The following is a 14,188-nucleotide window of genomic DNA, read 5'->3' as shown; positions in this document are numbered from 1 at the left end:
TTTTAAAATAAGTAATGCTAGGTAGTCTAAATTTGTAAATTAAATGATTTGTCAACTAATAAGAAATAAGCGTATTAATCAACAGTTAAGTAATAATCAAATCATCAACTTCCATGTCATTTAATTTACAAAATTTAACCTATAAATTTAGTCTTTCTAGCATTACTCTTTTGAAATCTGAAATTTGAAACTTTGACGAATCATATACTCTTTGCTTTGAGGTGAAATGAGATTTTGGAGGAAACTTAAATGTGAATTGAAAGAAGCTTAATGGTTAGGGGTTATCCTTGACTCTTCATTTCAGCTTGTAAGCCCTCAAGATTAGGAACGTGATTAACATTCATAATGACTAATTAACTCGAATTATAACGCCAAGTTTGTTCTTATCATAATTAGTTAATTTCAAGTCCAACTAGGGTTTCAAGGTGTTATTCAGCTGCAAGCTTTGGTTAAGCAGAGGATCCATAAATTGCAAGGGTTAGGTCATGGAATGAGGATCCTCTCTGGATCCTCTTTGTGAGGATCCCGGGAATCCTCCAATCAAGTTTGTTCATTGTACATCATGCAGTCAGAAATCATTATACGATGAATAGACGTGATTGGAGGATCCCTAGGATGGGTCATGGAATGAGGATCCTCTCCGGATCCTCTTTGTGAGGATCCTCCCCGGGAATCCTCCAATTAAGTCCGTTCATCGTACATCGTGCGGTAAAAAATCATTGTACGATGAACATACGTGATTGGAGGATCCCCAGGATCCTCACAAAGAGGATCCGGAGAGGATCCTCATTCTAGGTCATGGGCTAAAATTCTTTAGATAGAGAAATTAGCTATGGCATCGACCCCCGTCCACCGATCCTAGACCAAGTGACCGTTGAACAGGCTACTCAATTTTCTGGGCAAATTTTAGGAGTCTTGGAGAGTTTCTTTTAATAAAAACGCGACCCTCGTTGAATGCATACCCATGAGAAATCCGACTCCTCCAACTATGAACTCGATTATGGCATTATTATCTATAATCCGCTTTCTAGAAAATGAATTATTGATATATATATATATATATATATATAAACAGGTACTTGTACAAATCCACTCATGATGCATGAAAAATGAACTTACCTTGAACATCTATGACATCTCTACAGACATCTAAATAGCACCAACACCATTAATAGACTATAACAATATGCAAACTGCTTATTTCTCGTGTTGAAACGGAATTAGCAAAGATCCATCTACGAGTATTCATTGTTCCGAAAGAGAAAAAAATTTGGAAATGCTCTCATTTTGTCAGGACAAATATTGAATCGAATGATCACAGAACAAATGATAAAATGTTGTCATCTGATTCAATTGATATATCTTTGAAAAAAATCAGCGGAAACCTGTATCCTTGCAAGTTGATGGGACCATAGCGATTCTAAACCTAGACATAGCATCTGCAGAAGATATTACTGAAATCTAATAGAGCGCAACTAATATTACCTAATTACAAATAGTCCACAGGCTGAAAAATTCAGAACATGACAAGAGATGAAGCTACTTCTTTTTTCTAAGTTTACTTCTATAGTTCAATCTTCAATGCATGTTAATTTGCCTTAGGAAGTTAAATTATGCAAAGTTTTGTACTCCGAGGGCCTTAGTTCCAAAAGTTTCAAATATTTGCATTCAAGAACACTCATTTGAGATGCAATTATCCGATCAGTACTTGTTATGTCAGTCATTCGATACAACAAACAAGGAAGGAAATTTCTATATTTCAAAGCACTCTAATTTGTAACAACTTAAACTGGAAGGGACATTGTGTGAATCAAGAGATGATATGATTGAAATGATTCTCGATAAACAAAATTTTGTAGCTTGACGAGGACAAACTCCAAACAGTTTTGTTAAGCAACATCAAGTAGGCGTTTAATGAATTCAGACATTAAAGAACCATGCTGAGAACTATATACTTTTGCAATAAATTTCATTTCGTTGTTCTTTTAAATGGTAGAGATACCGTGCATGATAGTTTCAATGACAAATATCACAAAAGAATCCAAATTTACAATTTCAAGAATAAAATCTATGAAGAATGCATCACATTACATGGATTGGTCTCTCTTCTACCGCTAAGCTCTACAAATTTATCGTGAAATGATAACAGGGGACATTTGCTCATCAAATTCAACCCATCATAAGCTTCTTTTAGAAAAACAGTGCTCCTTGCACCTTTATTAGTTATGTAAAAGATACCAGGATGTTTTATCAGGCAAAGGAGCAATTTAGAGGGTAAGAAATACTCTGAATGAAATGCTTCCAGTTGAGCAGATGTCATCCTCTTCTGCATTGTCAAGCTGAGGAGCTCATGAAGCACCGCCACCACTCGCTTCCTCGCTTTGGGATCAGCAATGTCAAATCTCCTGGCACTCAAATATGGAGAAGGGAATTCCGTTTTCTGCCACCTTTCAAGTTGCTCAAGATAACTAGTGTTTGGCCTAAAACCAGCAGGAAAATTCACTCGAAATGCATGTGGACCTTGAAAATTACCATCCTTCGATATCCTAACCTTCTTTCCAAATCCACAAGCAGCGGAAATTCCTTCACCAAACAAATGTTCCTCACGAGCTGTCACAGCTAGTGAAGAATCCCAATTCTCCAAATGCAGATAATCTCTGCCACTGACATCTTTAACCGAAAAGAATTCAGGATACTTCGGAATCAATGATTTCTTGAAATCATTTGGCAAACCCAATTCGGATTCGATGAATTCAATGTTTTCGAGAGGAACCCGGCAATCAACTGACAACATCAACAGCTTCCTCAAGTTTTTAACCAAATTGGGTTCCATCAAATCCTTAGCTGAAGCTTCTTCAGCAGCAACTTTCTCAGCTTTTTCAGTGAGTGTAACAAAAGGGGGCGTTCTGTTGCCACCGCAAACGTAAAATATTGAAGGGTATTTTTCTATGACGGCCATGAAGTTCCACTTCTGAACAAACCCAACTTCTTTCTCGAGGTCCCTGAGAAGGAGAGATTGGTGTTTCTGTGACAGGATAATGGATTTCAGCTGTAAAATAAAGGCGGGCTTTTTCTGCAAGTCCATGACTTTGTCGAGCTCGTGGACTCTGTGGTATACTTTCTTCTTAGGTCTACTCCCTCCGCTGGATTTGTGCTTCACTGGGACCCACATAGACGCTAATCTCTGACATGGGATTGGAGAAGATGATGCGTACGCTTCTGTGTTACACAGATGAGAGGTTTTGAGAAGCTGATGAAAGCGCGGTACCGTGGTTCTCCAATGCATTTCGCGGGAACGGGTGAGTGTCTCTGGCGCAAAACATCGAAGAGTTGGCGTGCAAGATCTACCCACCGGTCACTTTATATTAAGTGCTCTGAATTAGTAGGAGGTGGGAAGAGTAACGTGGTTCGTATCAGGCATTGCAAAGAATGGCCCTTGAGATATTCAGACAAAAGGAACTGGACCATGAAAGGTCAGCCCATTCGGCCCACATCAAAATGGTAGCGTTCCAAATGTAATTGAATAATTCTAGCCCAAATTGTATTTCCACGATTCGAACAATCTGGTTTTTAGCCTTCTCTAACTCTCTATAAATAAATCACTTAAATCGGAAAACAAATGACTGTTAGAGCATCTAATGCCTGCAAACTAGTCTAGGCAAAAGTGTGCGTAGCCTCAATGACAAAAATCAATTTCTAATGGGACAGATCTAGCCTACGCTAAAATAGCCTGCCTAGGGCTTTTCAAAAGACCGATTTAGCATCTACTCTTGCCCAAAACTCTTGAAAGGTTAACTTAGGAAGAAACTGATAGCCAATGAAAACTAGCCACTTGACACTTTTTAACCTCTAGCCTCCTGCTATTAGAACAAAATTTTTTTGATTGGGCTTAGATTTTGAGGCCAGATAAAGCCTCTAGCTCCTATCCCTTTCCAATAGACTTGCTCTTAGATCGGTGGTCATTTAGTGTTTCTTTGAAGCATTGCATTTGTATATCTTCATCCATCCAATTGGATTTCTTAATGATTTTAGATTTGTCAAACTTTTTGCAAGGGTGTTTTATGAATAATGAAATGATATAGACGGTTTGAATTGTTAATAAAAGTTACGAAGTGAGCAAGATACCCTCTAATAGGTATTTGCAAGCGTGATCTGTAAAGCTGCTATTGACACTAAAGGAGTCACCATACAATCCTCTAAAAAATAAGAAAGATTTACATGCACGAATCTTGTTACTATTACATGGCACGAGTTTTGTTATTTAGCAAAAAAAAAAAAACAAATAAATCCTTGTTATTTTGAGATATCATCCCAATAATACAAGAACATGTAAATGTTCGCTTAGTGAGAGCGCACATATAACATGTAAATTGCTCCCCTAAAACAGAACGGCTAAAATAATCATTATTTATTAATGGAATAAAATGAAATTATGATTTTCAAGACTTTTCCCTAAAAAATAAAAAAAAGTATTGTTTTTATATTGTTAGAGGATCAAAGTCCGAAGTAGAAGATGGATACGAGAATGAAAGTGCAAGAGAATGAAAGCAGAAAAACTGAATGTAATCATTTCATGACGGAAGCAAGATTACAAGCGATTGTTAAAGAAACTTGTTAAACTATTTGTTCATAAACTAATGTTGAGTAGCTATCGACTAGCTCTTCAATTTAGTGGTACTTCTCCTCCCATAGTCGGATGAGATCCCGAGTTCAAATCCCTCTCCCCCGTTGATAAAAAATCTAATGCTCAGTCTTTACACGGCTGCACATTAGTGCAGGATGTGGAAGAGCACAAACAACAATCCCCTCAGCTAATCACCTCCAGCTTGCTCTAAAGTGTTGTGCTTCTCTTCTACCTTTCATCTTCCGCAAACTTTCATCGTCGGTACTCAGTTATCTCATCCTAATTGGACAATGAAGGTTGTTGCCACTGCTTTGTGTCTGTTGGAATCCATGACTCCGAATCCTTACTTGTACTTGCCTCAGGAAGGCATCGAAAGTACGCAGTTATCTCCCACCTGCAATCTGTTGTGAAAGAAAAGCTTACATGCCTACCCCCTGATCGATCACTAAACGAAACAAGATATCAATCCAAACCATATATAGTTAACGAACTCAGAAACAACGTAAGCATCTGTTCAGTATCCAACCAATTAAACTGAAGCGTTTGACAGAAATTTAGTACTTACTCTGGGGAAGAGCCATGGTAAGGGGTTCTGCGACAGGAAGCTTGACAAAGAAGGACTTTAGTGAGAACTCCAGGTCAGCCTCTTCCACCCTTGAGCCGTACGATTGATTCACATTGTGCTTAAACATAAATCTTTCCGCAGGGATGTTGTCGCTGTTAAAGAAAAGAGAAAATTGTAGCAACGATCCCTCAACTTTAACCGAAATGGAGCAATCGTCCCTCAAGTTGGTTAGCAACAAACAACTCATTTCAAACAAATAGTCTGCCCAACGCATTTCATCAAGTTGGTAGGTAATCTTTCTCAAACTGGACCACTGAATACTGGCATTAAATAATCTAGCAGAAATTCTTACAGATAACTAATCTCAATCCATTAAGAGGCTAATTTGTACATTTGCTACAAGCAAAGTCGCAAACTCTGGTTCAATTAGAAACACGACCTTCAAATTTTTCACCCAATTTCGTTTACAAATCATTTCTAAACATAGATGATAAGTGTTGGATAATGGCCAAATGTTTCCTTGTTTTGTGGCTTGTTTTGTAGCTTGTTTTGTGGCTTAAATTGCTCCATGTTTTGTGGCTTTTTCAAAGCCATGTTTTGTGGTTTTTTCAAAGCCATGTTTTGTGGTTTTTTCAAAGCCATGTTTTGTGGCTTTTTCAAAGCCATGTTTTGTGGGAGAAGGCTTGGATTAAGAAAAACATAAAAAGAGAGCATTTGGCAAAACAAGGATACGGATGAGAGAAGGAAAGCATCCAAAAGAGATGGTGTGAGCATTTGGCTCTATCATGGGCATGGGTGAGAGAAATCAAGAGAGCTAGAGTGAAAGATCTCTTGTGAAAGAACTCTTGGGGTAGAGTGAGGCTCTTGGGAAAATTCTGTGAGTGGGTGTACAAGGGATATGAGATTGGGTTATGTCGATTTAACTCATGTGTAACTTGTACTGTTTTTCTCATAGTGAAGAGCAATATCTCTCCGAGGACGTAGGCAGGTTTTTGCCGAACTTCGTAAATTTCTCTGTGTCTTTATTTCTTGTATTTTATTTTGTTCAACTGTGTGTGATTTTGGTGAGGTTGGAATCTGAATCTCGGTTCCGCACTAACGAACGGGCGTAGGCACAACAATTGGTATCAGAGCATCGTTGGGGGCTTTGGTTTGTTGAAGGTCCAGATTTGTTGTTCACCATGGAATTTTCAGTTGAGCAGTTTAAAGGGAGAGGCGGTTTTGCTCTTGGTAAAGGAGAGTAATGGAAGCCTGAAGAAATGGAAGCCGTGTTTAGGGATGCGTGGATCAACTGCTAAAGTTGATGTTGAGGAAGAAGACAAAGGCCTCTTTCTTCTTACCTCACTTTCAGATTTGTACGAGAACCTTGTGAAACTTTACTGCAAGGAAAGAAACAGTAAGTTTGGAGCAGGTGCAAGAGTTGGTGTGGAATGATACACACAAGAGACCATGGATGATGGTGGGCACAAGGCTGCTTAAGCTATTCAAGGTTGAAATCGTGGAAGAAAATTGGAAAGAGGATCTGAGAGAGACAGCAGGTTCGGATCCGGTTCCGGAGGCAAGGGTCCACAGTGCTACGGGTGCAAGGCCGGGTTAGCAAGTTTGTGGTGGAAGACTTTGAGTATGCCCTCTAGGTACTCGAAGCAACACTTCTCCTGGTGATGTTTAGTCTCAAGTGTTGCAGGGGTTTTGCAGCAGGTGGAGCTATGGGATTCACAGGTGATGAGAAGGTCCTGAGGTAGGAGGAAGTGTGGGAATTTTGTCTGGCTTGATGGGTTGTTGCTGGAAATAGGCGCGCTGCAGAGTTTCCAGGTTGCAGACAATGAAGAGGAGGAAAACCTGCTGGAGGAGACGAGGATGTGTTGAGATCCTGTCTGAAGCTAAATGGTGATTTTTAGCTTGCAACAGCTGCACATGCATTGGCAGTAACTGAATCGGAACAGGACCAATGAGGTTGATTCAGAGTGTGCATGCTGGTACGTAAGGCCAATGGACTTTAGTACAATTTGGCCAAGGTGGAGATTGTTGGATAATGGCCAAATGTTTCCTTGTTTTGTGGCTTGTTTTGTAGCTTGTTTTGTGGCTTAAATTGCTCCATGTTTTGTGGCTTTTTCAAAGCCATGTTTTGTGGTTTTTTCAAAGCCATGTTTTGTGGTTTTTTCAAAGCCATGTTTTGTGGCTTTTTCAAAGCCATGTTTTGTGGGAGAAGGCTTGGATTAAGAAAAGCATAAAAAGAGAGCATTTGGCAAAACAAGGATACGGATGAGAGAAGGAAAGCATCCAAAAGAGATGGTGTGAGCATTTGGCTCTACCATGGGCATGGGTGAGAGAAATCAAGAGAGCTAGAGTGAAAGATCTCTTGTGAAAGAACTCTTGGGGTAGAGTGAGGCTCTTGGGAAAATTCTGTGAGTGGGTGTACAAGGGATATGGGATTGGGTTATGTCGATTTAACTCATGTGTAACTTGTACTGTTTTTCTCATAGTGAAGAGCAATATCTCTCCGAGGACGTAGGCAGGTTTTTGCCGAACCTCGTAAATTTCTCTGTGTCTTTATTTCTTGTATTTTATTTTGTTCAACTGTGTGTGATTTTGGTGAGGTTGGAATCTGAATCTCGGTTCCGCACTAACGAACGGGCGTAGGCACAACAATAAGCTCAGAGGATGAATTTTTGGTTGGGAGTTTTCAACTTTTAAATGATTTCCCTTATTTTACAAGTGTGTGCAATTACTGGTACTTGCTTGCTTGACAGAACCCTTTCACTTTTATTATATTTATTTTTTGATAAAATAATTGAACTCGTGCTTCATTTCCGATGTCCATCTTTATTTTAAGACAATTACGGAGTCAATCTCTACCTTCCATCCAAATGGTTAGTTTTTTTTAGTACAATGATATATTTTATACTAAGAGAAGGGGAAGTTCGGTTAAGCCACACAATTAGCAACCTAATTTGATATCGAATTCACCATCTACGAGATTCGAACCTAAGGCTTCTCACTTACAAGTGAAGATGAATACCACCAGACCATAGTACTAAGTGGCATTCAAATTGCTGTTAAATAGAGGAAGACACCGCAAGGGTAGTACGGCCATTTACTCTTTAGTTAGAAGCCAGGAAAAATCGTAAAGATACATGAATAGTATAACCAAATTGCCCTCCGTGCTTCACTTTAATTATTATTTGAACAGGTAAAAGTTAAGCCTTGTCAGAGTGGACCTTAATTGTTATTTGAACAGGTAAAGTTATGTCTTGGTCCGAGTGGGGATAACATTTCTCTTCTACATGTCCATGGAGTTTTGAAAAATCCATGGAGGTAGGAATTTATGGATCGAAATATTAGTTCGAGGACAATTTGGTATGGTCCACGACCCTCATATTGCCGCACTTGGCTCACAGGGTTGAAGGGGGATGGGATACAAGCAGAATCTGGTCCATCCATCCCAAAGAAAACACAAACGGATGAACAATAAATAAAAAAACAAACTAGGATGTATATCTAAATCCATGAGTAGCAATTAATACAAGACTAATAAATTGTTCAACATTATTATTATATTTTTTTTACTATTTTATTTATTTATTTATACATCCAAAGCAACATCTAACTCCCAGATGACACAATGACACCATATAACTAGTTCCTAAACAACAATACCACACACCGATAGCTAAAGACCAAAATAATTCTGCCGCAATCTACTCAGATTATGCTATATAAATATATATATAAATGTATATATATGTATACATATTATGCTATACGTATATGTATATGTATATATCATCCATCCCTCATCGAGCAAATCGAAACTTTAGGAAGTTGTTTAGAGCTTGTCCTCGTACTCGGAGAGCGGGGTCATCTGCTCCTTCAAACCCTTCCTTTTGCGGATGTCGGCAACGAGTGTGGAAGCCTGCGTTCCTGGTTCCAGTGGATCAGACGACATCATCTCCCAGTGATCAAACACGCATTGTGGGAAAGCCTGACCGGAAGTAGAAGCTCTTAACTGACTAGAGAATCCAAAAGATTCAATGACGGGGAGGTAAGCCTTGATGTTGTAGAGCGGAGTGCCAGGCCTCTGAATTTCCTCAAAGACGTGCCCTCGCTTCTGATTAAGAACGCTGTAGATGCCGCCAAGAGCTTGCTCCGGAGTTTGGATTTCGACAAGATAAACCGGTTCAAGGAGCCTTGGCTTGGCTGTGAGCTGGGACGCGTAGATGACCCTTCGAGCAGTTGGAATGACCTGGCCACCACCCCTGTGGATGGCATCAGCATGGAGAACCACATCGCATACTTCAAAGCAAATACCTCTCATGTTTTCTTCTGCCAATGCACCTTCCTTTGAGGCCCACTGGAACCCAGCGACAACGGAATCCTTGATTTCATTAAGGTACTGAACTCCCTTACACATGTCGACCACCATGTTAGGGCCAGTGGTCTCGGGACCAAAACACCAGATTTTCTTTGCAAGATCCTTGTCCCAACCGAACTCCTCCGCCAAGATCTTGGAACGAATCTTGGGATCATCCCTTGGCCCAATACGGCCATCATCAATGGCCTCGGGAAGACCTTCCTCCAAGGGGCGTGCTTCCATGTAGAGACGGTTGTGCTTGTTGGGAGACTTGCTCATAACTGTACGGCTGGACTTCTCAAGGACAGTCTCACGGAAAGAGACGACAGGATCAGACTTTATAATCTCAGCTCCGCCCATGAAGTCTTCTTGCAGATCCTTCAAACAGATTTCGAGGTGAAGTTCACCAGCACCAGCAATTATGTGCTCCCCCGATTCCTCAATGGTACAGACAACCATAGGATCGGACTTGGACAGACGCTTGAGACCTTCAACAAGTTTTGGCAGGTCAGACGCGACTTTGCACTGAACAGCAACACGCACAACGGGCGAAACAGAGAACTTCATAGCACGAATAGGGTGAGCATCAACTTCCTTCTCATTCGTCAAGGTAGCATTCTTGGTGATAAACTGATCCAGACCAACCAGGGCAACAGTGTTGCCACAAGGCACATCCTCGACCGTTTCTTGTTTCTTTCCCATCCAAATGACGGTCCTCTGTACGTTCTTCACATACAAATCCTTCTTCTCACCAGGAACAAAATTTGGACCCATGATTCTGACCTTCAAACCAGTAGACACTCTGCCAGAGAAGACACGACCAAAGGCAAAGAATCTGCCCTTGTCAGATGCAGGAATCATCTTAGATACGTAGAGCATAAGAGGTCCTTCAGGGTCGCAGTTCCGAATAGCGTTGGCATATTTGTCATCAAGTGGACCCTCGTACAAGTTCTCAACACGATACTTCTGAGCTGTTGCAGGTGAGGGAAGGTGAAAGATCATCATTTCCAACAGGGCACTACTTGCTGGAAGCCAGTTCTGCAGGACACGCTTCATCAACGCCTTCCCCATCAATTCCTTCTCATCACTCTTCATGGTGACATTAAGCTTTGACAACATGGGCCACAACTTATCCTTCTGGTCGTTCATGCAGGTGTTGATGATCTGCCTGATGGGTTCATAACAGAACTGAACGAAACCGCGTTTGCAGGTAGCAGTTCCAGTGTGCTTGCTCGTCCATTTCTTGGTAGCTGGGTCAAAGAAGTTCTCACCCCAGAGCCTTTCCATCATCTTTGACTCATCTACTCCAAACTTGGAAGCGTACATCTTAGCGAAGTTGGTCAGTGTGAAAGCCCAACCGTGCAAACCAGCTGAGAAGGCGACAGTTCCTTTCTCTGGGTAGACTTGGACATCACCAAGAAGTGGATCTTCGTATGTAGCCATAATGACATTGGCATTCTCAATAACCCTTTGGAATGTCTGGTAAGCCTCTTCTCCATCGACCTGGAGCTCAAGGAAACACCTGTCCATCTTGTTAACAGTCAAAACAGGCCTGATCCTCTCTCCCAAGGCTTGACGGAGCACAGTCTCAGTCTGGACGCACACACCCTCAATACAATCCACCACCACAAGTGCACCATCAGTAATACGAAGAGCCGCTGTGACTTCAGACGAAAAGTCAACGTGCCCGGGAGAGTCAATGAGATTGATGAGGTACTCATTTCCGTCCCTCTCTCCCTTGTAGCTCTTCAAAGCTGCATCACTCATCTCATAGTAGAGAGAGATACCGGTAGATTTAATTGTGATACCACGCTCTGCCTCATCTGCACGGGTATCAGTCATCCGGACATCACCAGCAACTTCTTGTGCAATGATACCCGCAGCAGCAACAAGCGAGTCGGTAAGGGTCGACTTCCCTGCATATTAAAATTCAATATGATTATTTGTTTGAACAAACACGCAGGACATCGTAACAAATGACAAACCGCAATCATACATATTAACTGCTGCAATATTTTTTTGACAAACTGGTGAAACATTTTAAATTATAACCAATAGAGCAAAGTTCAAGATACAGAAAAGAAAAAAAAAATCCACCTAACTAAAATATTCAAACATTAAAAATCCTTTTTCACCAGGTTAACAAAAACACCTTGTTACGAAGATAAGAATTGTAAAGTGAAAAAAAAGAAAGATATATACCATGATCGACATGAGCAATAACAGACATATTGCGAATGTTGTGCTTGTAGTCCATAATTCTACGGAGTTCCTCTGCAGTAAACTTCACCTGCACGTATCAAGAATATCGCACCATTAAGAATTAAATAATCAATGGATCAGCTCAACAATAACCATGTAACCATGTTCAGATTGAAAGACGTTACTTACCATCTTGACTAGCCTTTAATAACCGGCAATTAGTGTCTATAAGGAGGTGATTAGCTGACAAGGAACCACCTGCAAAATTAAAACAACAGAAAGAATGAATTTAGAATTCAGCTACGAATAGAAACATTTAAAGCATTCAAACTATTAGACCCAATACATTTCGGAGGTTTTTAAAACGATTGGAAAAAACGATAGCAAGAAATTCCCCAAAGGATAATTGAATTCAGGTAAAAATCATAGGTAATTTTTAGGAAGTTTTAACAAAACACTCCTTGTACTGTTCACTTTTAACGAAAAACCACATTTATACCTTTTCTTGGTATTATTTACTATACCTTTAAAAGGCTTTTCATTAAAAGGAAAGTTTTTTTGAACTTTTCGTTAGTTTTCCTTAATTTTTATTGCATCAAGCAATGTTAATAATCAAGACAAAAGATATTCTGTAAATTGTCTTTACAAAAGAAAAGGTGATCACAAACCAGGCCTAAAAAATTAGGGTGACCTATAAATTTAGGGTCACGAGTAACACAAAATAGAAAACAAGTACACATAATTATTCTCCCCTAGAAATTAGTAGATTTTAGAAAACAAACAATTGATCTGGAAAATATGTTTTTAATTAATTCTTTGACGTGCACATGAAACAAAAAATTAGACAGAACAAGTCTCAATTGGAAATTTCATACTTTCGTGAAGAAAAAAATTTACTCTTAAATTAAAAGTAATCTTTCCACAACGAAACTATTTTCCGGGAAAACAGAGCATGTACTGTATTAGTGTGAACAAATTATAAACAAAGATCTAGCTAATACAAAACATCCACTCACAAAATATAGTAAAATTGTCATACATCACGTAAGAAAATTCAACAGTTTAAAGAAAACGTCAGAAAATTTTTCCACAGCAAAAAAATTTCACGTAAAAATTTTCCGATGAACCAAACAGAGCCTGAGAGAGTGATCGTACAGAAAACAAGGATCTAGTACTAACAAGAAAATCTGAGCCATGATCGAAACAGTAAACTAGCAAATCTGATGGAAATAGTATCGAATTAAAAGCATGCAGAACAATAGTATAATTTCAATAAAATAAAATCCATGCAGATCACTGATTTTTCAGACAAATATGCATGATTAACGCGACGATAATCAAGAAATCAAGAGAATAATCGGAGAGATTAAATCAATCAAAGGAATCGATTGATTCGAATAGTATAAGATATACGAACGAACCTGAAGAATCGAGAGGTGGAGAGAGAGATAGAGAGAGAGAGAGGAGTGACTCTCAGGCCTCAGCAGCCTAAAGGTGCGTATGGGACTGAGAGAGAAATGTGTAGGTTCCGTAGGAGGGTGTGAGTGCTATATAAGGATAGGGTTTTCGTTTCTTGGGTTGGGCTTCGCTTTTTTCACTTTGTAGTATTTTGTAGGCCCAACAAAATCAACACCGGCCGCTTTAGTCACTTCTCATAATTGCAGTTACTGTTTGTATTGAGCTTGAGCAAACCTCAGCTCGCCTCCGTCATGACGACGGAGAAATTTTTTTATTTTTTTATTTTTAATTTTGACATAAAAAATTATTTTTCATTATTTAATTATTTTTTTAATTTCATAATAATATTTAATTAAACTTGTGGGACTCACTTATGTGACACATACACACATAACAAAATTTTTGATGAAATTGTAACGGAATGATCACATTGATTTACGAAATCAATTTTCAAGGATTACATTAATCGATTTTCAATTTTAAGGATCAGTTTGATGAGGTTGATCAATTTCATGAACCATTTGTAATAAAAATTCTTATATTTTTTAATTAATTTGGATGCAAAGAGACAGCCACACAACCTTCGCCAACCAACCTAATCCACAGTTGCATAATCACCCAAATAATACATGACCATAAACATCGTTCATCGTCGTACCAAAGAACCACGTTAGCCACTCATCAATACTTGAGCAGCATTTTGTAGAACTCTTTGGAAAGATTCTGTTTGTTACAAAAGGTATTATTACATACATTGTCTTATTATAATTTTTACACGACCCTCACTTGATATGTGACCTACAAAATTACGAAATCATGTAAGATTCACATAAGACTGAAATAGTATGCGAGACGGTTATAGTGAGAAACACAATAAGAATCTCCTTCTCTTTTGCGCACGCCTTGCGAATATGGTTAACATGAAGCAATGCAAGATCCGATCGGCCAACCATTTACTAACTTCATTTGATGTGAAACCCATGAGATT

The 14,188-nt window shown here is 39.3% G+C and overlaps 2 protein-coding genes across 2 annotated transcripts; both read right to left on the bottom strand.

The window, feature by feature from the left end:
- Window positions 1-2,008: 2,008 nt before the first annotated feature.
- Window positions 2,009-3,500, bottom strand: LOC137726637 (protein WHAT'S THIS FACTOR 1 homolog, chloroplastic). The gene has a single exon (XM_068465576.2). The coding sequence runs from the start codon at window positions 3,284-3,286 to the stop codon at window positions 2,069-2,071; it is 1,218 nt and encodes a 405-aa protein (XP_068321677.2). The 5' UTR covers window positions 3,287-3,500; the 3' UTR covers window positions 2,009-2,068.
- Window positions 3,501-8,725: 5,225 nt separating this feature from the next.
- Window positions 8,726-13,305, bottom strand: LOC137725458 (elongation factor 2-like). Its single transcript, XM_068464145.2, has 4 exons — window positions 13,164-13,305; window positions 11,932-12,000; window positions 11,743-11,830; window positions 8,726-11,456 (listed from the first exon to the last, which is right to left on the bottom strand). The coding sequence occupies exons 2-4, from the start codon at window positions 11,932-11,934 to the stop codon at window positions 9,016-9,018; spliced, it is 2,532 nt and encodes an 843-aa protein (XP_068320246.2). The 5' UTR covers window positions 11,935-12,000; window positions 13,164-13,305; the 3' UTR covers window positions 8,726-9,015.
- Window positions 13,306-14,188: the final 883 nt, after the last annotated feature.

This window comes from Pyrus communis, chromosome 5 (genome assembly GCF_041283825.1).
Source record: "Pyrus communis isolate YQ-2024b chromosome 5, ASM4128382v1, whole genome shotgun sequence".
Lineage (NCBI taxonomy): Eukaryota > Viridiplantae > Streptophyta > Magnoliopsida > Rosales > Rosaceae > Pyrus > Pyrus communis.
Note: the sequence above shows the minus strand (reverse complement) of the source record. Positions and strands in the feature narration are given on the sequence as shown.

Bases quoted from the DNA above. Each gene is read 5' to 3' on its own strand.
- LOC137725458 (XM_068464145.2), bottom strand. The intron at 11,457-11,742 runs GTATATATCTTT...TTTAATATGCAG, and splicing joins TATTGCTCATGTCGATCATG to GGAAGTCGACCCTTACCGAC.
- LOC137726637 (XM_068465576.2), bottom strand. From the start codon at position 3,286: ATGCATTGGAGAACCACGGTACCGCGCTTTCATCAGCTTCTCAAAACC.